We start from the raw sequence: 24191 nt of genomic DNA, 5'->3' as shown, positions 1-24191 counted from the left end.
AAGGAGAAAATCTGCAAGGGCACAAAAAAATGGTGAGTGGGAGGAATTTAAAGAATAAGGTGTGTATGAGGAGCTCACATGGTGGTGTGCTCTTCCCAACTAAGATGTATGAATGAGATATATTTCTTTTTCCAAGTCAAAAGAAATATAAAATAAAGAGTACCTGTGATAGATGGCATATGAAGTATATTTGGAATGGAGGTATATTTATTTATTTATTTATTTTGCTTTGTCGCTGTCTCCCGCGTTTGTGAGGTAGCGCAAGGAAACAGACGAAAGAAATGGCCCAACCCACCCCCATACACATGTATATACATACACGTCCACACATGCAAATATAAATGCCTATACATCTCAATGTACACACATATATACACACACAGACATATACATATATACACATGTACATAATTCATACTGTCTGCCTTTATTTATACCCATCGCCACCTCTCCACACATGGAATAACATCCCCCTCCCCCTCATGTGTGCGAGGTAGCGCTAGGAAAAGACAACAAAGGCCCCATTCGTTCACACTCAGTCTCTAGCTGTCATGTAATAATGCCCGAAACCACAGCTCCCTTTCCATATCCAGGCCCCACAGAACTTTCCATGGTTTACCCCCTACGCTTCACATGCCCTGATTCAATCCATTGAAAGCACGTCGACTCCGGTAAACCACATCGATCCAATTCACTCTATTCCTTGCCCGCCTTTCACCCTCCTGCATGTTCAGGCCCCGATCACTCAAAATCTTTTTCACCCCATCTTTCCACCTCCAATTTGGTCTCCCACTTTTCCTCGTTCCCTCCACCTCCGACACATATATCCTCTTGGTCAATCTTTCCTCACTCATTCTCTCCATGTGCCCAAACCATTTCAAAACATCCTCTTCTGCTCTCTCAACCATGCTCTTTTTATTTCCACACATCTCTCTTACCCTTACATTACTTACTCAATCAAACCAACTCACACCACATACTGTCCTCAAACATCTCATTTCCAGCACATCCACCCTCCTGTGCACAACACATATCTAAAGGATATGTGTTGTGAAGAAACTGTTGGCCAAAGATATACAGATAAGTATTTTAAGGCAGTATGACATAGAATGCACAGCAATAAATAATACTTAATCAGTGCAACAGTCATTTTGTATGTGAAGATGGAAGTGTAAATGAATACCTTAGTCTCACTTTACAAATAAACTTAAGGTTGAACATGAAAACTGACAAGCACTTGTATTAGCATGGAAGACCATGCTCTCTTTAGCACATCAAACACACATTAAAAATATGTGTGAATGAATTGAGAGGGTGTACAACTTTTCTGTTTTATGTAGGGACCGTGCTTAAGCAAAAATTTGCATAAAGGCATTTAGCATGAAGAGAGCCATTTCTTGTATTCATTCAAATGGGTGGATTCCAGGACCTCTACTGACTATCACCCCAAGAAATTAATTTCAAAATCTATAAAAGCCAGGGAAAAATAAATGAATAACAGCACAAAAAACACCAAAGGAAAAAATAACAGGTATCTATCTGAATTCTCTAAAAAGCATATGACAGAGTTGATAAGTTACTTTGTGGATGATGTTATGAATATATAGTACAAAAAAAATCAGTGAAAGAATATACATCTGTAATAATAATTTCAAGGATGAATGAGATTTTTAAATCTCTGACTTGAAAAGTTCACTTTAAATAACTAAAACTAACCTGGTGTTCCTGACTGCGCCACTTGCAAAGCCCGACGAACAGTTGGGACTATATCCCTTATACATGTAACTGATGAACAGAATTTGCAGAGAGGTTTGAAGAGAGACATTTGGTCTATATCTTGCAGAGCACCACGGCCCTTTAAAATTGAAGCTGCTGCCCCACCTATTAAAAGAAATATCAAAACTATGTTATCTCAACTGCAATTATTCAAAATATCATGAATTTAAAATTATATATCGGATAATAAATACTATCTCTGGTTCAAAATCCTTTTTCTCACCGATAAGTAATATTGGACTTTCAGCCATCTGAGCATTCTTCACAGCAGTGACAGTGTTAGTAAGTCCTGGTCCAGCTGTTACAGCTGCTACTCCCACTGTCCCTGACAAACGTGCAACAGCATCTGCTGCAAACACTGCTGCTACCTGTAATTCATATCAGCAAATATTCATACTTTAATCAATACACATTTATGTTGGCATGAACAAAGCACAGAAATTCTTTCCAGGGAATAAGGGATATCAAGAAATGAAACCAGTGCAATAGGCAATGTTTTCAATTATGAAAAAAAAAATTGCCTTTGCAAGATAGAGTCCTAAGAGCATCAGAGAAAGCACTTGCTAATTGGGAGATCAAAGAATTATCTTACCTCCTAAAAAGAGTTCATCCACCAGGATTGCACCCACTGTAGCCCCTCTGAGCTATCAACCCCCATCACCTTCTGGAGTCCGAGAATTGAGTCTGTTAATGTAAGGGCTTCTTGAAAAGGACAGAAGAAGAGATGGGAAAATAAATGGCTGATCATAAGGTTCTGTCTCTTATGAAAATTAATTTCCTTACAATAAAACCTCCATTTCTCATCCCTAAACAAAGATTTCTGAATATCAAAACGTATATACACATGAAGAAATGAGATCCCAAATGCTTGAATAAAAAAAATTGATCTTTGATCTGGAACATTCTGTTCCGAGAGTGGCATATCCAGAACCACATAGGCAGGTCAATCAGATCTATGCAGTGGTATCATCAAATAAAGGTGTCAGTCTAATGCACTAGATCTCATTTGCTAATCTCATTTAATAAAAGATGTCTTAAAAAAGCCACAGTAGATGCCATTTTTCAGACATCATGGACTAAGATGTGAAAAAATACTTACTTCTTGCTTCAACATGAAATGCTCCTTGTTGAAAAGGGTTTAAAAAGGCCTGGGTGAACTAACAAATATTCTTCTTCTATGTAAATGATTTGGTAAACAGAGAAGAGGTAGTAAAAGCTTTGCGGAAGATGAAAGCCGGCAAGGCACCAGGTTTGGATGGTATTGCAGTGGAATTTATTAAAAAAGGGGGTGACTGTATTGTTGACTGGTTGGTAACGTTATTTAATGTATGTATGATTCATGGTGAGGTGCCTGAGGATTGGCGGAATGCTTGCATAGTGCCATTGTACAAAGGCAAAGGGGATAAGAGTGAGTGCTCAAATTACAGAGGTATAAGTTTGTTGAGTATTCCTAGTAAATTAAATGGGAGGGTATTGATGGAGAGGGTGAAGGCATGTACAGAGCATCAGACTGGGGAAGAGCAGTGTGGTTTCAGAAGTGGTAGAGGATGTGTGGATCAGGTGTTTGCTTTGAAGAATGTATGTGAGAAATACTTAGAAAAGCAAATGGACTTGTATGTAGCATTTATGGATCTGGAGAAGGCATATGATATAGTTGATAGAGATGCTCTGTGGAAGGTATTAAGAATATATGGTGTGGGAGGCAATTTGTTAGAAGCAGTGAAAAGTTTTTATCGAGGATGTAAGGCATGTGTACGGGTAGGAAGAGAGGAAAGTGATTGGTTCTCAGATAATGTAGGTTTGCGGCAGGGGTGTGTGATGTCTCCATGGTTGTTTAATTTGTTTATGGATGGGGTGTTAGGGAGGTGAATGCAAGAGTTTTGGAAAGAGGGGCAAGTATGCAGTCTGTTGTGGATGAGAGAGCTTGGGAAGTGAGTCAGTTGTTGTTCACTGATCATACAGTGCTGGTGGCTGATTCATGTGAGAAACTGCAGAAGCTGGTGACTGAGTTTGGTAAAGTGTGTGAAAGAAGAAAGTTAAGAGTAAATGTGAATAAGAGCAAGGTTATTAGGTACAGTAGGGTTGAGGGTCAAGTCAATTGGGGGGTAAGTTTGAATGGAGAAAAACTGGAGGAAGTAAAGTGTTTTAGATATCTGGGAGTGGATCTGGCAGTGGATGGAACCATGGAAGCGGAAGTGAATCATAGGGTGGGGGGAGGGGGCGAAAATTCTGGGAGCCTTGAAGAATGTTTGGAAGTCGAGAACATTATCTCGGAAAGCAAAAATGGGTATGTTTGAAGGAATAGTGGTTCCAACAATGTTGTATGGTTGCGAGGCGTGGGCTATGGATAGAGTTGTGTGCAGGAGGATGGATGTGCTGGAAATGAGATGTTTGAGGACAATATGTGGTGTGAGGTGGTTTGATCGAGTAAGTAATGTAAGGGTAAGAGAGATGTGTGGAAATAAAAAGAGTGTGGTTGAGAGAGCAGAAGAGGGTGTTTTGAAATGCTTTGGTCACATGGAGAGAATGAGTGAGGAAAGATTGACAAAGAGGATATATGTGTCAGAGGTGGAGGGAACGAGGAGAAGTGGGAGACCAAATTGGAGGTGGAAAGATGGAGTGAAAAAGCTTTTGAGTGATCAGGGCCTGAACATGCAGGAGGATGAAAGGCGTGCAAGAAATAGAGTGAATTGGAACGATGTGGTATACCGGGGTCGACGTGCTGTCAATGGATTGAACCAGGGCATGTGAAGCATCTGGGGTAAACCATGGAAAGATCTCTGGGGCCTGGATGTGGAAAGGGAGCTGTGGTTTCGGTGCATTATTACATGACAGCTAGAGACTGAGTGTGAACGAATGGGGCCTTTGTATTCTTTTCCTAGCGCTACCTCACACACATGAGGGGAAAGGGGGTTGTTATTCCATGTCTGGCGAGGTGGCGATGGGAATAAATAAAGGCAGACAGTATGAATTATGTACATGTGTATATATGTATATGTCTGTGTGTATATATATGTATACATTAAGATGTATAAGTATGTATATTTGCGTGTGTGGATGTGTATGTATATACATGTGTATGTGGGTGGGTTGGGCCATTCTTTCGTCTGTTTCCTTGCGCTACCTCGCTAACGTGGGAGACAGCGACAAAGCAAGATAATAATAATAAATACTATGTAATTTTTTTAAGATGAAAGAAATCTTTACATGCCTTGACTGGAAACAAAAGATGGTTTCAAAGGAATCTTCCAGGACTGTATAAAACAGGTTTATTTCTTAATATGTCTTATTCTCGGCATAAAAATTTAGATTTGGATCAATATTAATTCATCAAAGACAATCAAAATAATTCTAGGTCAAGAAATTTCAAAAAATTTGTTGACTTCTTCATTCCTGAGTTTTTGTAATACAACAGTGCAGAACCACATTCCCTATGAAACCATCTGTAACAGATTGGAGGCCTTTGAAAGTTTCCATCTAGGATGAAATGAAACGGTTGAAGGTTTCCATATAAAAAGAGGATTGCAAAAGCCTACTCCAAACAAGCTAGAAAAATCAACGTTAAATCCTACAATCCAAAGCTCCTGCAATACACTCTTATACAATGCTATTTTGTTAACAGTTTTTATTGTCACAAAAAAGTTAAGAAAACTCTAAACATGCAGAGTCAGTTACTACTAGTTCATCTGAATACCTTAGAAAAGCTGAAAAAATTTCCTTATGAACTGGTATCGTTTCTTTATGGATGGGTATAAAAGCCATCATGAAAAACATTCTTCATGCTCTTGTACTTACAAGAGTTAGAAAAAGTTAAAAAAATAATGGGAAAAAATAAATCATGATTGATCAATTCTTGCTGGTGGCAACTTTCAGAGACTGGAAAAATCTTTCAGTTGGAATGGGACAATTGCATTATTCTCTTGTACAAGGGATATCTCATCCACTAAACCCAGGAAACTAGTAATTTTAAGAATCCAAACATTCCAATCTATGGTCATAGCAATAATTCCCAATGCCCTTGAATCAAAAACAAGAAAAAATTATATTGGCAGATAGGCTCCTCCTTCTAAGGCAATGAAAGCTACATAAGAGTTTACCCTCAATGACAAGGTCTACTTAAAAGCTCCTTCTCTTACTGTCAGTTCGTGACCTTGACAGGGCAACTGCCTGTATACCATACACTCCTTTTCAAAGGAAAGTTTGAAATATGATTCTTTATGGATACCAAGACAAGAATGTGATTCATCTCTAGAAAACAAGGTTTAATGGCATGAACTTCCGTTCATTAGGCACTAAACAAGTGTTATGTTGCCCATGATAAATGGACTCTCATAAAAGGTAGCTGGATTCAGAGTCTAACACATCTGTCCTAACTCTCGAAGGATTTACAAGGCAATTACTGTACAATGCACTTTTCACGTCATATGGACACATGAATAAACTGATTGTTACATTACTACCAAGACTAACAATGTGATTCAGCATCGCTTAAAGAGAAAAATTAGTGGTACAAACTTCTGTTCATTAAACCATGAACAAATATCATGTTGCCTATAATCAAATGGACTCTGGCATCACTCAGAGTCTGACACATCTGTCCAAGTCCTTTGAGGACTTACAGGGGTTCTCCAAGCCATGGGTTTCTGCAAATGTTCTACGATGGTCTGCCATAAAGACATGCAAAGCTTCTCTGGCATAACTCAACATATGTCTTTCTCAATAGGAGATAAATTACTAGCCCTTAATGCAACTCACTTAGGTTATGACGAAGTTGACTGCTGAATACTCCTGAAAAATTAAATTTTCCTGATACATATTATCACACAATAAGATGCAACTCTTTCACCTAAAAGACCAACAGTTGCTTCAGCATAAAAAAGCCTAGTTTACTGTTGAGCAAAACAAAGATCTGAAAGCGTCAGCTGATTGTGAACAAGGTGAAATTCTTACTGGGAACAAAGTGAGGATTTTCCGTATAAGTGATAAAACCAGTTTCCAAGAAAAATTCTGTACGTTACTTCCCTTGACTCATTGCATCTGACAGTGGTATAGTAATAAAATTAACTGATAGGCTAACATTACCATTCTTGTGGTCTCAGTAAGAGAACTGGTAAACACCTAGTAAAATGTGTTACTATGTTTAATCCAAGAAATCACTTCGTGTTGCTAAATTCCCAATCAATCATATTAAGCAGAAATCTCCTAATGTTGGGAGGATATTTAACACACCAGTATGTACCCCTTTTATACACTCTTTAGTGTACTACTGGTATGTTACACAGAAGTCATTTTGAACCTTCATTATTTCATCTGCTTGTTTACAACTAAAATGGTCTACAATCTTCCTTTGCTACTTTTTTAACAATGGGAAAAGAAAGTTTGACAAATCATTATCCTAAATTTCTGCAATATACACAAAAAATGGGTCAGGGTTCAGCCTCTTGATTTCTGACAAGTGGTTAGACAACTTTACAATATAATTAAGCTGATCCTCTAACATGAGAAGTTCATAAATTACAAATAAGAAACTCTAATATGAATCTGTGGTAACCTAACTTATTTTCTATCACCTAATTTTAAATATCTGGATGGTGACTGGCTGCAACTTTAGCTTTAAATTCAAATCACTAGATTTTTAAGGTTCAAACAATTGCTACATGACATGTGCAGCAATGCATTTTTCATTTCGTGTGAAGGTCCAAAATATAACTGCATGTGGGGTCCAAAGAAAGGGATTGGCATGTTAGTCTGAGATTAATGGGTACATGATGCAACAGAAAGCAAGATTCTGAGGGTAAGAAAAAGACTAAAGGATAAAACACAACTGGGAGAGATAAAATGGAATATAGGTAACCCTAGTAATGATGTTTCTGTTTTAACTGTATTTCAAGCCAAAAAATTAAAAAGTGTATGTACACAAAGTGTGACTCATCACACACATTAAGATTAAATGCCACAACTTTAACATAAACAAACAATTTGATGAGGCTTCTCAATAATAAGATAGCATTTTTAATACTGTTACTGGTTAAGGAACAGTGAACCAATGAAAGTGATGGTAGTATGATTGTTATCATAAATATAATAATAATTTTTGTCTGTAAAATTTGCCATTTAACTTTAATCTAACAAGGTCTAGACCTAGACAAAAACCGAAAACCCACAGTTCCTTCCCTTGCCTTACTTACACAAATATTAAAGTTAATAATTACTGTTTAAACTTTACCTCATGCCGTGTGTCAACAATGCGAATCCCAAGCTTTTCAGCAGCAACAACAATGGGTGAAATATGTCCTCCTGGTAGTGTAAAGATAAAACGTACTCCATGAGACTGTAACACTTCTGCCACAAGTTCTCCTCCATGGCGCTTGCTCTTCTTATCCACCTACAGTTAAAGAAATATTGCCAATACATCATTTTTGGAATTCTGCCTTTACTTGACTATGGGGAAGAAGTAAAGGAATAAATTTCAAGAAACATATTCTTAGACTATACTTCCTAAAGTGTACAAAATAAGGCCTTCTTGATCACCCACACAAATCATTGCAATGGCAAAAAATACAAATGCCAAAACAAAATATTCATCCTCAAACCTATTTCACTCATAAATAGTAACTTTTCTTGCATGCATGCTGCAGTCATCTTTAGTCATGCTACAAACTTTAATGTACGTATATCTAAACTTTTTTCTAAAGCATCTTAAAACTGCCACTATCTTTATCCCCACACTTAAGTACAAATGCAAGGATATCACAATACCTTCCTAGACTTGCATTCTCTCCACATTCCCAAACCACTTCAAAGTAATACATTTCACCCACTCTGCCACTCCAGAATTCATTTCATTTGCATTCCTTGCCATACCACATCTCTCATTTCTTTATTCATTCCATATAGTTATACCCAATGCTCCCATCAAATAACTCGTTTCCATAGCCTGGACTCTTGTCCTCAGTGACATATTCCATGTCCATGTTTCATCTGCATAGGTCAGGGTCAGGAGGACAGTTCTGTCCTTAATCCTTTATTCAGGTCCATACTTACACCTCTACCCTTAATCATTCTATTAAGGGACCCAGTCTACCCTGTGCTGCTCTCTCCTTATTCTCTCTTTCAATCTTACCAAACTTAACCAAGATAGCTCCTAAATACTTAAATTCTCTCACCTCTTCCAGTATCTTTTTTCCCCATACCTATAAAACAGTTTAGTATGCTTTCTTCTCTCAATCTATTGGGTTTTGCAAAATCTATAATTTCAGTCTGTTTCTTCTCAAACACTACTACTTTACTTTTACTGGTATTTACCTTTAATTACCTATGCTTGAATATCATTAAACACACTGATAACCTTCTGCAACTACACTTTCAGCAAACAACATAGTGTTATCCATAAACAAGCTTCTCACTAGTCACCATATCTCTGTCACACTCCATCTTTTCACTCCCTTTCCCTAGTTTTCTTTTTGCTTCTCTTATCACTTCCTCCATATATATGTTAAAAAGACATGGTGAAATTACACAGCCCTGCCTTACACCAACATCATCCACTTTTACACATACACTTGCTACTCCAAAGAAAGCTTTTACATCATTCAACAGTTGTCCTACCCCATAAATCCTTAACACATCCCATAAAGCATTCCACTTGAATTTGTTATACATTTTTTCCAGATCCATAAATGCTGCATAAAGCTTCTTTCCTTTCGCTAGATACTATTCCACAGATATTTCAACACAAAAATCTGATCCATACATATCCTACCTTTCCTAAAACCCTGTTGCTCCTCAATTATTCTGCATTCAGCCACTTTCATCACCCAATCAATCACCACTCTTACATACACTTTTCCTGGTACACTTGTCAGACTTATTTTCCTTAATTGCTACATTAATCCTTAGCACCATTTCCTTTGAATAAAGGAACAATAATGGCTCTCACCCAATCTTCAGGCACAACCTACTGTTTCCAGGCTAAATTACATATCAAGTGCATCCACTCTACCACACTTTCTCCTCCTAACATCAGCATTTCAGCCATAATACCATCTACTCCTCGTGCCTTCCCTACCTTCAGCCTCATTGTTGCCCCTTTTAACAACCTTTGTTGCTATGGGCCCTTACATGTGTATCCTCTCCCTTTCAACCTTCATACCCAAGCATGTAACATCTGCTGCCTCACCAGCCACATTCATCAGTTCTTCAAAATTCTCTTTCCATCTCCCTTTCACTTCCTCCTCAGCAATTCATGCCAATAGCAAATTGAAGCTCACTCAGACATTCTCAATCACAATCATGAAACAAATAGATATCTAAAAATATAATCAAGTATTAAGTTTTTGCAAATTACCAAACAATTTCATATAATACTACAGTCATAATCACACATGAATAAACACCAATATATGATTACAAAAACATAATAATGGATATTTTCATCTTTTTATAAAATATTTATGTTTCCCTCAAATGTCTTATTTCTTGAGTTAAGACAGTCCAATAATCAGAAATGACTTCTGTCTATCTATTATAAATAGGTGCTACAATGGACTAAACAAAAATATGAGTGTTCTTATTAAAATAAAAATACATGAAACAAACTAACCTTGTGCATCCATATATATGGTAGATGGAACTTGGAGAGGATAATTCCAATACACACACCAATGCAAGTCGTGGAGATAAATAGCAAAATTAGTCCTGAATCTTGGTCATCCATCTTCTTAACTACAGCTCCCTTTGGAAACAGTGTTAAGAATTACTGTTGGAACAGAGTTACTACTATAACACTGAACACAGTATCATATATATTTCTAAATATCTATTTTCTTACTTCACTCAAATTTTTGTATTTTTAAAGAGATATGAACATTACTATGGTCTGCTGCTGGGGACTGCATGGAATGGCTACACATGTGGAGGTTGGTTGGCTGTGCAAGCCTCACCACTTCATGTGTCATGTTTGTTACTGTCAGTGTAATGTTTAATCATCGGTGTATTTAGTATATTTCAACCCAACTTTCCAAAATGTGCTTCACAACTGAAGGAAGAAATGAGATATGAAGGGGGTCTACAAGCTGACACATGGACAAGAAGACATCCTTTTCTCATGGTTCGTTACATGAAACACAATATTTGAGACAAAACATTCTCAAACTAATTAAAGCACTAGAACACTACCACAAGAGACCATCAGTTTGCTATCAAAAGTGTGCTTACCCATTACTATGAACTTCCTGAGAGCATAACATTAGAACCAACAACTTAGGTTACGACAAGTTTTGTGGCTTAGAGTAAGGCTGACAACAGTGTCACAAAGGTGGGACAACTATTAAGATTTTTTTTCTTAATCCCCATTAGTCACTGATAGGTAAGTATTCAAAACCCTCACTAATCTCATCTGACTCAGTATCCTGCAATAAAATCAGATGCTCCGAGTCATGTTCGGTAATAATCTCTGTTAAGCTAAGAACACATAAAATACCACAGCAAAACAAAATCGTTCAATCCTCAGAATGAGTCTCTATGCATAGCTAAAATGATAATTCACTCTATGGTTGACCAACCACTGCCGACCCGTGATAGAATAACCTCTCTGGTCCTCACAGTCACCAGCCATAGCAAAACAGTCATTATCTTTTTTTTTTTTTTCGAAAGTAGGTTTCGAGATACATCTTATAAACCTTTACCGGTACTTGTTCACTTGGACTCTGGTCAGGTAACAGCGAGATAAGCTAATCACTGCTGGTTGGACACCAATCTGTGCCAAAATTCACATACAGCAACCTTATCTTCTGATGTCCATGCTTATTATCACTGGTATTATCTCAAATATGAGAATACTTCATAACACTTCAGCACAAAAAATTCAATGGAATAATGTCAACAATGCACAATAATTTACGGCAGAACTACAGTCACAACTACACAAGTACCTTCGTCTTAGTAGTCAACTCAGCATGGCGTGTCCGAAACTGTGTCATTAATTTTAAGAGGGGCTTCTTCTTAGTGAATGAATATTACAAAAGTACGATCCTTTTACGAATATTCATAAATCACCCCTCATATATAATATGAGTATTATTAATGCTTATTATATGTGTATCTAAATTGTGCATTTTGCGACTGGTCAATTATGTTTCTAATTATGGTACTGTAATCACAATAAATTAACATTATGTTCGACTTCATACAAGTATTTCCATATCACTAAACCAAATCAATTAGAGATCTTAAAATTCATACTAAGGAAGTACATCTGTTATTGTGCAATTCACTATTCGTGCAATCGGACATACATGGTTGCTAGGGCCGTTGCTATGGACGCTAGGGTCATCATTCGTTGATCAGTGTACAGACAAGGTTAAAGCATACCGTGCGGTAAGTTTATTTACACCATAAATCTGCGCTAATTCTTAAAATGATCAAGTGAAGTGCACATAAAAGGAGCAGCATCCTAAGAGAAAATGAATGGAAGGAATAACTCAATAATATGTTGCTGAACGTGTCTATCTTAATCAGCCTCGTACCCTTTAAGCGAGTTAATTCCCTACCACATGTAACTAGTATCTTAATGATCCAATGGGATAGTCAATGAAATGAAGTATAAGGAAAATAGATAGATGTTGTTACAGCGACCCTACTGACTGTAGGATCGAATCAGATTTATTATGGGATGGTACGATTTATTGAGAAGAATAAATGAGAAGGGAAGCTTGATTGGGATCACCATAAAAACCTAAATAAAATCCCCTATCAGTGGAAATTTACCAAATTAAGAAAGGTGTTTTGAAAATCGTGAATAGTCGCATGCTGAGTGCGTTTGGAAACTTGAAGCAGAGTAAACACAAATGTACTTATAAGAAAAAAAACCCAGCACTGAATGTCAACACGCGACCATATTAAATATTCTTTGAAAAACATCCATAATAAGATAATTTAGTCTTCAAAAAGTTAAGTAAAGTTTTCAGTTTGTTTAATTCTGTAGGTGTTTCATATATTCTTACGGTGACTAACCTATATTTTCCCTACTCTTCATAGACCTCGCCGTTATCGAATTGTTTAGGCTGTAGGATATGTTAATGCTACTCACAGTTTTCCTACTCCTGTTATATTCCCCTTTCGAAATTCTACCACTCCACACAAAATTCTATCAGTATAATTATGTGTGAAGGTCGTGACACTAAAAAATTGCCAACTGAGATTAAAAAAAAATGTACATTAATCAACACAACTTTAACATGCCTCAGACACTGAATATGATTCAACATCTGTGGTTAGAATAAACGGAAATATCCCGCTGCTTAATAATACCCCAACTGTCTCAAACCAGGAACTCAAAAGCAGTCTAATACTTCCTTCAACTGACACCTACAGAAAAAACAGAAACAAAAATACAACACAACAATGTATTCCTTTCGTTCTGACTTCAAAATACGAGAAAACAAAGCGTGGAATGCTGCTGTTAATTCTGGAACATCGTGTGATGGGAAACTGTGCTACGTGGTATATACGTGAAAGGTGAAACTCGAAACTATGTTGCCCGTGAAGCGAAACACTCCCTGCGTCCCTCTAGAGTAGCTTAAAAACCAGTGTTGTAGGGAGCCCTATGTGAATTTACGACTGCAGGCAAACAGAACCCTGGAGTGACACGGAATGTAACTATGGTTGAAAGAAGGGCTTTAGTAGTAGCACAGAAAACACGTCAGTATAGATTATACGAACAAAAGCCTATGAAGATCTCAATATGCCTGGCCTCCTTTTTACTGTTATGCATACAGGTATATATTTTTTTAGCTTGTGATCCTTCAACTCCACTCTGCATAGAAGAACAACATAAATATAGATTTTAAACAAAAATATACACGCTGAGTGCAGATTTAGAACAATAATATCTTTATAGGTTCAAGTGGGTGGAGGTTGTAAAATAGTTACAGAATATGAATACATCTAACACTTAGAATGTGAGAGACATTGAGGGATATGGAAACGGGCAATAATGTCTGAAAAACACCATATGCTGCACAGACAAGATGTAGAATAAGGTATTATCGGTGGCCCATTACCTAGGCCTACTTTCTCTTTTGTGTCCTTTTTGTATGCAAGCTCATGGTACACCAGTACACATATTTGTCTTGATCCTATTCTTGAATTTGACCCTTTGAGTACGACACTACAACTCTTGAGCAAGACGGTATGACCCTTGGATATGACGTAATAACTTCAACATGACCAATAATGGTTGGCTCGAGGGTCATTCCATCACATCCAAGAATTGTACTGTAGTGCTCAAGGGTCCCACAGTCGTGGTGAAGGATTGTGCCATTTTGCTCAAGGATCCTACCTTCGTGCAAGGGTCGTAGTCAGCATCTCAATCATTCCATCTTCCCTTCCTTCAGTAGTAGAGCGTACAGGAAAGCAAGATGATGAGGGTAGAGAAGCCGGTGATGCGTCACCTGCCGGAAGACTGGCACCAAAGGAACGCCGCCCTTCGCCAGGCCAGCCATGACACCCGAACCACATCACACAACCTCAGGCACGAATCCCAACACTTCCGCCAACAGGTGGGTTACCTGTAGGGCAATGTTATATCCAGATAAGTGGCTTATATTGTACCTGTAAGTACGTCACAAGCACTTGATGCACCTTAGTAGCAAACAGATTTTAGGAGTCATATAGTATTTGGTGAGGACATTCTACTGTTATTTTCATGCATTATTATATGCAGTGTACTTTTATCATTTCTATAGTATTTACGAACTTCAACATTTTTCGATACTTAGGTTTGAAACTGAAAGTCAGGAATTTCAAATTTACACCAGTGATTGTATGACTTGCTTCAAGAAATTGTAATAATCCACTGATGTTGTAACCTAATTACAGCGATTAATGTACTCAAGTCTTGATCATGTATTGTAACAATTACTCTACGTAGTGTATGGGACGAACACTTATTACTGTAATTGAAGTGATCTATTGATCATCTATGGCTTAGCTACTCTTGTTAATCTTATGTCATTTACTTAATTTTTTTTTCCTCTCTTGATAGCTACAGAAATGTGACTTGTGCTGAGGTATAAGATTAACGATGCTGCCTCTTTACCGGCAGACAACGAACAAGACTTGGTGGGACCAGGAGGATAACACTACCCGGCTCCAGGATCGTATCTACCAGCTGCAGCGAGTAACTGACGACCTCGACCGATCCTTGAAGCAGGTCAGTTTCTCGCAGTGACTATGATCCCATGAATTTCCTGAAGAAAACTACTGATGATAAGTTCGTCACAATTTCATTTTTTCTCTTTTCTAAATTTTTTCATTTCCTGAGAAAGTAGACCAAGGCAATTTCAAGCCGACAAAAGAGTTCTTGTTCATGGAAGAGCCGTTTCCACGAATTTTCAGGGTTTACAACTGCAGAAGAATAACGATTTTTTTTTTCCCATAGGCAAAATATTTTGTTTCACTGAACCTTCTTACAAGAAATCCTTCCTAAATTTTGGTCAAGATATTCCTGGACGCGTGAAAACTCACCAAAACTATCTTCCTGGTACAATGTGTTGAGGTGGCCTTGTCTGGCCTTGACGTCCTCTCCTACGGATGCAGCCGAAACCAATTTACTTAACCGAGACAAAACTAAAATTGTAGGGAAAATGGACTCATACGAGCACGTTGAGAGCGCAGCCGAAATATTGAATATCTGAGGAGGAGAGAGATCACTAGTAACTGAAACATACAAAAGATAAATATTGGAATATTTGAAAAGTTAGGTTAAATTCATGATAACGTTAATAAAGCAAATTTAGGATTGTTAGGTGTTAAACTTAGGGTACTTATGGTAAAACGGAAAAAAGGTTACTCATGACTGGTAATGAAGATTGCTGATGAATGTCTTCAGGCAGAAGCATGGTTTAGCATAATGTTGCATTGCAGTCCAACGTGCTGGTGGAGTGGTTCTGAGTGTATATCAGAACACTGGTTCGTTGGGAGTCACCGTCTGGAATTAATACGAGGAACTAAAAACGCTAAGTGTAAAGAATCTCACATCCTCGGCGACCACTACCAGCAACTGTCAGGCATAATGTGAAGGTGTCCGAGAGGCACTGATGAGGAATTAAAGGCCAAAGAAAAAAAAGTTCATCATAGAAACTGAAATAAATGACTGTCTTCGTCAGTAGGTTCTTGATGTTGGAGAGGATCGCGCAGCCCACGCATGCTGCCCTTATACTCCTGTCTTTGCATAGATACTTTCTAGATTACAATCTTCATCTGTACATTGTGCAGACACAACTTTCATCTTGGTTTTGATGATTTTCCTAGTAGTTCATGATAACTCGGTGTCAGATATTCCTCACTACCTTACAGCACCTTCGTCTTGTTCCGCACTGTTGGGGTTACTGGCTATTTCTTGTAGTCTGTCACATGTATAACGTACTTATCCTCTTCCAGTTCACCTTATGTGTTCCATAAAACACGATCCATGAGGCAGACGCCATCTCTTCCTCAGGTCTGTGATGAGATCGTCAAGCTGGAGTCGGCCAAGGAAACGACGGAGGCGGAGCTTGAGGCCCATGTGAATCCGCTCAACGTGGCCCTTGAGTGTCTAACTCTCAGAGAGCGCCGCAGGGAGGGTGACCTCGTCAAGGACGATGCTGAGGTCAGAAAGCTATCTCTCTTAATACAAGAAAAATACATGTCATTAGTGGAGGCTGGTGATATGGGTCTGATATGAATCGTGTTAATCAAGTGGACTGGGAAGTTTGTGGTAATATGTTCCCAGATTCCATGATAGCATGGAATATCCTCCCATCGCCTCTGGATTCACCACTGATGTCTGATTTGTCTTTTTTCATTATTATAGTCTGATGATGATAGTAACAGCAATGATTATATAATGATCATATCGGAGGTAATATATTAACATCCAGTGAGGCTTCTCACTTGTTGATCTAGTTTTCATTCTAAACTCGGATCTTAAATAGAAATCTCTCCATTGTTCAAAAGCTTCTGATCTTATGAAAGACCTCAATCTACAGACAATTTCTAAATTTCATTGAAAGGACATTCTCTCTCTCTCTCTCTCTCTCTCTCTCTCTCTCTCTCTCTCTCTCTCTCTCTCTCTCTCAGCAGTCACCTCATAAATCTAATAATCATAAATCAAGGTTATTGGTAAATGCATGACTGACACCTCTGCCCCTCCGGCGAGATACTCACCACAGGTCCAGCTACAGCTGGAGGTCAGGGTGCTGGAGAACTCCCGTAGCAACCTGGAGAAGATGGTGTTGGAGGCTGTGTCACACCTGAGGGTCCTGCATGACGCCAAGCAGCGACTTCAAGATGACATCAAGGATAAGGTAAATATCATCGCTATGCTATATACTTGTTTTGTCGCCGATGCTGTGGAATTTCCTATTTGTAGAGTTTGTGGAGGGAGTTATATACATGCTGTAGTTTCCTTGCAATCATACAACTAATCCAACTTATGTACAGTCAGTCTTTATAGCGTCATCACAGCTTGTATTATTCATCAACTACGTTGATACTACGAAAGAACTTACGTTTTTTAACACCTTTCTGGCAAAGGTTATTGTTGGCGGTGCTGTGATGTCCAGCACTGATACTCTCTTACTGGTATAGTAAAGCAGCACCGTACATGAGCGGTCCTCTAGCTGACGCGATGACATGAAAAATACTCGTCTTAAAGATGACATTCCCAAGAGAAGATGGGGACTAAGATTTAAAGGAACAAGTGAGTCGAGAAACGTACTTGAGAAATTAAGGATGGATTTCAGATTTAATTCTAACACACGGAAAAGATTAATGTCGAGTACAAATAAAGAAAGCATACATGAGACGAAGAATTAAAGAGGAAGCGGGAGATCGATTGTGATAGGGTACAGCTGGCGCTGTTCAGGGATAGTGATGCGGGAGGGGTTCTTCAAGAGGCATCCTGCAATATGATGAGACAGACTAACAGAGGTAAAATCTTCACCATCTTAATGCACATGATACATCAGTTTCATCATGGTTTACCCATAAGCTGAGAATTTCGGGAAGTCAGTGGTGTCATGGTCACATTACAGTCTTTAAAAAAAAAAAAAGTTCAATGTGACTTTGAGACCCGTGCACTTGAGACCAGGGTCTGAGCTGAATAACAACTGAAAATCATGACCAGCTGATATCGTATAGCCTAGTCACTCCCGAGAGATGTAACTAAGCTCTTGGAGTTACCCCACAGCGTTGTACCAGCGTTGTACCTCCCATCGTCCATTAGGCCACACATCACTACCAGACCATTTCCTCCCGCAGGCCGCCGCCCTTCGGGTAGACAGGTCGCAAGAAGCGCTGACTGAACACTCATCGCAGATATCCTTCAAGCCCGAACCTCTCCGTGTACCCAAGGGTGAGTGAAGCACAGCCAGGATCATACGGACGCATCCTTCAGCTGCCTCCTAGTCCTACACAAGACACAAAATATGAATCTATCCCAAACATGTTCATAGCATTAGCACACTTTATTATGGTCAGATTGAAATTACCTGTAAATGTTTTGTCAAACTTCACAATGTGACTGTACATTAAGACAGTGGACACAGTTTTCCCTTTTATCATCAGTCAAGTGCAATTATTATCTCAAGCCATATCTTTTTGCAGGGACCATCCTGCCGGCAGACTGGCTGGACCATTCTCTACAAAACATGGCTGTTACTGAAGCCGCCATCCGTGACTCCCAGAACCTGAGAGACAGAATGTGTGTCGTTATCCAGGTGATTCCCCGCCACACAGGCAGCCCCGGGAAGCTCAAGTGGCTAGGTTTACCCACCCATGGTACCTTTACCTGGCCGCTGGTGATGAACTAGATAGGCTGATCATTTACCAGTGTAAACCCGTAGAAATTGCCATTTATTGGTGTGATAACTTTTGGCAATTTATCACTAACACACCTAATTCTTTTTAATGCTATTAAGATGGTAAGCACACTTACGTTTATTTCCTGTCGTGAAGTCAGTCAGGCCTTTGGCTGTACACCCTAGTTAACACAACCCTTTTTCCTCGCAATACACCGACGGCCTTAACATTACTTTAAACTCACAGGGGCGGTGTTGCTGTTCATCAAAGACAACACCCTCCCTGCAACATAAAATGCTCTTCTAATATTGTTTTCACGCAACGGGCTCAATTATTCAACTCACTTCATACATTTACATCTCATGTCCAAACGGAAAGTATCTTATATCTCTTTGTTGCTCTCTTCTTCCTCATTTACTTCATTTGCTCTTTTTTCCAACCCAATTATACAGCAGCTCATTCAAGAGCAAAACGCTTGTTCGAATGCCTCAAGTCATCGAGAAAATAAGTAGGATAAGCATGTAATGAAACTGCGTTCTTGGAATTAATGATCTATCGAACTTTAAAATTCGAAAAAAAGGAACATTTTGTCAGTTAGCAAATAAATCTCATGATTAAGCAGAACTTTCAAAAATTAATCATTAGCTTTATTTTTATTCAAGACTTCTGCTATTACCCAGACCTCAAAGCGCGAGGATAAAGCACAACAGACAGCAACAGACTATGCAGTTCGCCGCCGCCTTCATGAAGAAACCAGAGCCAAGGACGAGCTGCAGTGGCAAAAAGACCGTCTTTTGGAGGAAATACGTGCTCAAGAGAAAGAGGTAAGTTTGCTTTTCTTATAGTGTCTGTTAGTGCAATTGTAGTTGACGATTTACTACTGTTGTTTATAACCCGCGAACCACTTTGATAATCCTTTAGCAGCAATGTACGAAGGAAGTTGTAATACACACATCCTTTTTATCTTACCTTCTTGTCCCTGGAGTCCCTTTTATCTTCTACAGGGCTCCAGCAGAGCTCGGAGGGCTGGTTACGTCCACAGGCCAAGGCCACAGGTCATAAAGCGCCATGAATGTCTTAGTGTGGTAGGTGTGTGGGTCAGTTGAGTAGTGTGTTCACTGCCTACCCCAAGACACACTACTGTGGTCGTCCCTTGCATCTCCAGCTTATATGAAGTTCACGTTGTGGTAGAATACTCGCGCTAAGTACTTACGCCTTTTTATTTCAACACATGTAGTCATTCCATCCACCTTTTCATCTGGGAAATCTTTACATACGTGTTTGAGCATCACGTAATCATGTTTCAGTTTATAGGAATGTCATCGTTGGGTCGAGATTCTCTAGAGTACTAGAGATGTAACAAAGAAATACTGGAGTGAAAAAAAATACAATTGCGAACTCCGCTATCTTAAAATTAGCACATGAGGTTAATATATATATATATATATATATATATATATATATATATATATATATATATATATATATATATATATATGTGTGTGTGTGTGTGTGTGTGTATTATAAACCAATTTTGTTCTTTCGAGTGGTGACTAACCGAATTCACTGGTAAATGAAAGACACGACGCCGTTGAATGTTTGCGTGTACTGCTTCTGGACTGGACTCATTATAAGACAATTGATATGACAGCAGTTCAGAGATGACTATTTAGCTTTCTGATATTTAACATGAAAATCGTGTCAGATTTCAGATCTGGAGGAACTGCTGCGAGCATCATCCTTGCCGCTGAAGGTTGCCCAGACACGCCTGGAGGGCCGGACGGAACGTGTGCGTTATGACCTGGTGAGGGACGCCCCACAGGAAGGCCTAGCAACGGAGGTCCAGCACCTGACACACACACGCTCACTCCTGCGGGACAGGCTGACCCGGGCCTTGTGAGTATACAAATACACCCAGCTTGGAAGATAAAACTTCAAAAAAAAAAAGAAATATTTTAAGAGGCTTCAAAGACTACGCTGTAAAAGTATATATTGTTCTGTGACACGTTGGGAAACGAGTACGCCTACTTATCCTGTTGCAACTTAAACTGCATGAAAGTTTCTAGTTAATCTGATTTTATCATTGTACTCAAGTCTTCTACAAAACCAGTAACTGTAGATTTTAAGTTTACCAGTGAAGCGAGAGATGTACTAATGAAAATGTGTCGTGGCAGGGATGCGCTTCACGGCCTGCAGTGCCACCTCCGTACTGTGGATGTTGACCTGGGCAGGAAGTGCCTGTCTGTCAGCCTGGAGAAGAAAGTGCAGGACTCACGTCAGGCACTCAGGGATCGCCAGCCAGCTGACACGCTGACTCAAGCTAACCTTACTCTTACCGGCTCCCTCAGGGTACACCCGACACACATCCTCTGAAAACGTCTCTCCTCGTGTTGACAGAAGACTGAACAAGTGCTGCGCAACTTGTGATAACTGTTGTGGAGGCCTTCCGAGTCTGGGTCCTCATCACTGTGAAACTCAAGCACTTTTCTAAGCTCACTATACAAAAACTATAAGTGAAAGTAGATAATGGAAATCATCAACACATATGAATGCATAAACAAGGCAACAAACGTAAATTCACTTTGTGTGTTAAATCTGTGTAACATGAAAAAATGTAGCATCTCATGCAAAGAATAGAAAATACACCAATGTAGAACATACTGAATATAAGTTGATATTCCAAGAAACAATACTCGAATAAAAATGGACCCTTTTCATAAGTCCAGAATGGCATACATTACAATATGTCATTAAATCGGCCAATCCGCGAACGCAATAATGAGGGGTAGATAACGTAACCTTTTCCTAGGCCTTTAATGTCTAGTGCATAAAACTTACCAGCACAAAACACTTACTGAATAAAGACATTAACGTCACATGAGATTACAGCTATCCAGTATTACACGAATAGCAGAACGGGATTAGATGACACTCCTGCCCATACATCCTCTGCATGTTCATGAACAATACAAAAGTAAATTTAGGATACACTTAAAGTCAATATTTTCATCCAGCTACGATCGTTACCCGTCAGGATAACCCTAACTGGGTGGAAAGTCGTTTCTCTGGATGGCGGCACAAAATGGTTGGACCTAAGAACTAACAAAAGATAACTTGGCGTTGAGGTGGAATATGAGGATTGTTATCAGCGACAGGTGGAGGATAGTGGAAAGATGGTTACTGCTGAGCCCTTCAGTATTCATATCCCCCATGGTCTACTGGTAACATGCAACAGATTATGTTTTCGCAAAGTCCGTTATAAGAGATTTTTTTCCACTTGACACCTTGTCAATTCTAACTTTCATAATATAATTTTCTCCTTCGTCCCCTGGGAAGCACTTGCTTCGCAGCTTCATTGGAAAGTATATCGCCCCCTAAAAAAGTCAATGAAAATTGTAAATATTAGTAAGCATGTCAGTAAGCCGTGACCGTTGGGGTCTCTATCTAATCAGCTCGAAATTTGAAGACTATCTGCTTGTCGGCCAGTGTGGCTGATAAGCTGTTGCCAGTGAGATAAGTTACCGTACCAGCTATGAAGGACAGGGAGGGAGGAAGAAGGGAAGAATAGTAAGACACTGAGAAAATATGTAGAAAGAGTAAAACCGTGAGAATAAGGAAAAAGTGGTCACAAAAAAAGAAAGATTTAAAGTAGTGCCAGCAGTTTGGAAGGTTGAGAAATTCAATTCACTAGTTCAGCATAGAAAGTAACAACAGTTTATGGAGAAGTTAAGGCTCTGCAGAGGTAGTGAAGTAAAAGGGGCTGTCGAGGAGCCTTAGGAATTCTTCGTTACTTAAACTACCAAAAACAATGCCGCATTACATGTAATGATGGTTAGTTTCTGGCTCTATCACCTCCAAAATTGAGAAAATACTTATGGGTTCCGTATTCCCCAAAATGAGTTACTGGCTTCTGGTTCTATATCCTCCAAAAATTAAGACAGGTACTAGTTACTGGTTCTGTATTCTCGCAAATTTTAAAATTCTATACTGGCAACCGGTTCTAGATCCCTGAATTTCACAAGGTAACCTTTTTATCCACAACATCAATTTAGCAAATGGCCAATGAAATTTTCCACTTCTGGTGTACAAACCATCTGACTTCGCAGTTGTCTTCAGCTGGACAAAATACACCTTTTTTCCTTCATTCATCTACTGCACTACTTTCACCACAGAGAATAAAGAACTCATCTTGGAAATCAGTACCAGGCCAATAACATACTCCAAGTATACTGTAGGGAACATGTCACTCTATCAATGTCTTCTTAAAATACATCCAATTATGCCCCTACCAAAATGCACTAGAGAAATAAATTTTCAAATCAGAAATGAGCTAGTAAGATTTTCCATGTGCTGTAGATGACATATGATCATTGTCTTCTACTTCTGACCTAAATACACTAAAAGGAATAGAGGATTCTACTTTCAAATTAGGAACTTGCCAATAACATTTTTCATGTGTAGAGTGCACCTGACTTGACCACTGACATCTACAAGTCAAAATATGCTCTTCTAACAACATAGACAAATTTGATTTTCAGACCAGTAACTGGCCAATAATATTTTCCATGTGTACTGTAGTCATATAAAACTAAATACACTTTGATCTTCCACCATAGGAAATATAGAATTCATCTTTGAAATCTGTACCTGATCAATGACCTTTTCCATGTGTTCTGTAAAAAATATCTCTCCACCATTATTTTCAACTTGTCTAAATATGCTCAAATATACTTTTATCTCCTTACATACTTAAACTTAGGAAAATGCACAATCTGATTTTCAAATCAGAAACTCGCCAGTATCATTTTCCATCTGTACTGTAGAGAAAATCTGACTCCATCATTGTCTTCTAATGGTCAAGATAGTCAAATATACTTTCACCTGCTAACCCTTTTATATTAGAGAAAACAGAACTTGTCTTGAAAATCAATTACAGAGTAATAATTTCAGGAGCAGAGTAAATGACTCACCACTGTCAGGATGCCTTCACCTTCTGACCTACTTACACCAGAGACTGCCGAATTCGATTTTCACATATGGAACTGGCAAATAACATTTTCTAGCAATATATGAATATCATTACATATTTTGCTAATAATAAAGCAATGGGGAATATTTGAGCGAAACTGCAAAAGCTGGTATCCGAGTTTAGGAAAGTATGCTGAGAGAGAAAGTCGAGGGTATATGTGAATAGAAGTAAGGTTATTAGCTTTAGCAGTGAAAAGAAACAGGTTATTTGAAGCATAAAATTATATGGAAAGAACCTGAAGGAAGAAAGTGTAGCATTTTAGGTACCGAGGAGTGGACATAAGAGTGAATGTACTATAGAAGGTGAGGAAAGTCACTGAGTGGGTGAGGGGGAGAAGGTCCTGATAGTACTGAGGATGTGTAGAGAGGTCAATATATGGAAGGGCAAAGGTGAGTATGTTTGATAGTACACTAGTCCTTTTGATGTATGGATGCAAGGCAATGGGATATAAGTGAGAATGTATAGAAGAGAGTGAATGTGATGAAAATTAAATAATTGAGGACAAAATGTGGTGTGAGGTTTGACTGAGTACAAATGAGCTGAA

General features: G+C 38.7%; 2 protein-coding genes across 4 annotated transcripts in view; one reads left to right on the top strand and one right to left on the bottom strand.

Annotated features, from left to right (window-relative positions):
* The window catches only part of LOC139753824 (2-hydroxyacyl-CoA lyase 2-like), a 43013-nt gene extending 31237 nt beyond the window's left edge, over positions 1-11776 (bottom strand). The window contains exons 1-5 of one of the 3 annotated variants that reach the window (XM_071670730.1): positions 11709-11776; positions 10379-10510; positions 8003-8161; positions 2000-2144; positions 1717-1881 (exon numbers count right to left, since the gene is read on the bottom strand). In XM_071670730.1, the coding sequence (XP_071526831.1) occupies positions 1717-1881; positions 2000-2144; positions 8003-8161; positions 10379-10510; positions 11709-11756 (649 nt within the window). In that variant the 5' untranslated portion in view covers positions 11757-11776. Of the gene's footprint in view, positions 1-1716; positions 1882-1999; positions 2145-8002; positions 8162-10378; positions 10511-11339; positions 11363-11462; positions 11494-11708 lie in introns of those variants that run through there. The other 2 variants (XM_071670746.1, XM_071670737.1) reach the window with 2 other exon arrangements.
* Positions 11777-12017: 241 nt separating this feature from the next.
* Positions 12018-23916, top strand: LOC139753859 (tektin-2). The gene is made up of 10 exons (XM_071670803.1): positions 12018-12153; positions 14172-14336; positions 14882-14989; positions 16277-16426; positions 16989-17123; positions 18079-18172; positions 18424-18536; positions 19299-19442; positions 20324-20514; positions 20793-23916. The coding sequence occupies exons 2-10, from the start codon at positions 14196-14198 to the stop codon at positions 20989-20991; spliced, it is 1275 nt and encodes a 424-aa protein (XP_071526904.1). The 5' UTR covers positions 12018-12153; positions 14172-14195; the 3' UTR covers positions 20992-23916.
* The last annotated feature ends 275 nt before the right edge of the window (positions 23917-24191 follow it).

This window comes from Panulirus ornatus, chromosome 2, assembly GCF_036320965.1.
Source record: "Panulirus ornatus isolate Po-2019 chromosome 2, ASM3632096v1, whole genome shotgun sequence".
In the NCBI taxonomy this organism is placed as follows: Eukaryota; Metazoa; Arthropoda; class Malacostraca; order Decapoda; family Palinuridae; genus Panulirus; species Panulirus ornatus.
The sequence above is the reverse complement of the archived record's forward strand: the minus strand, read 5'-3'. Positions and strand labels throughout refer to the sequence as shown.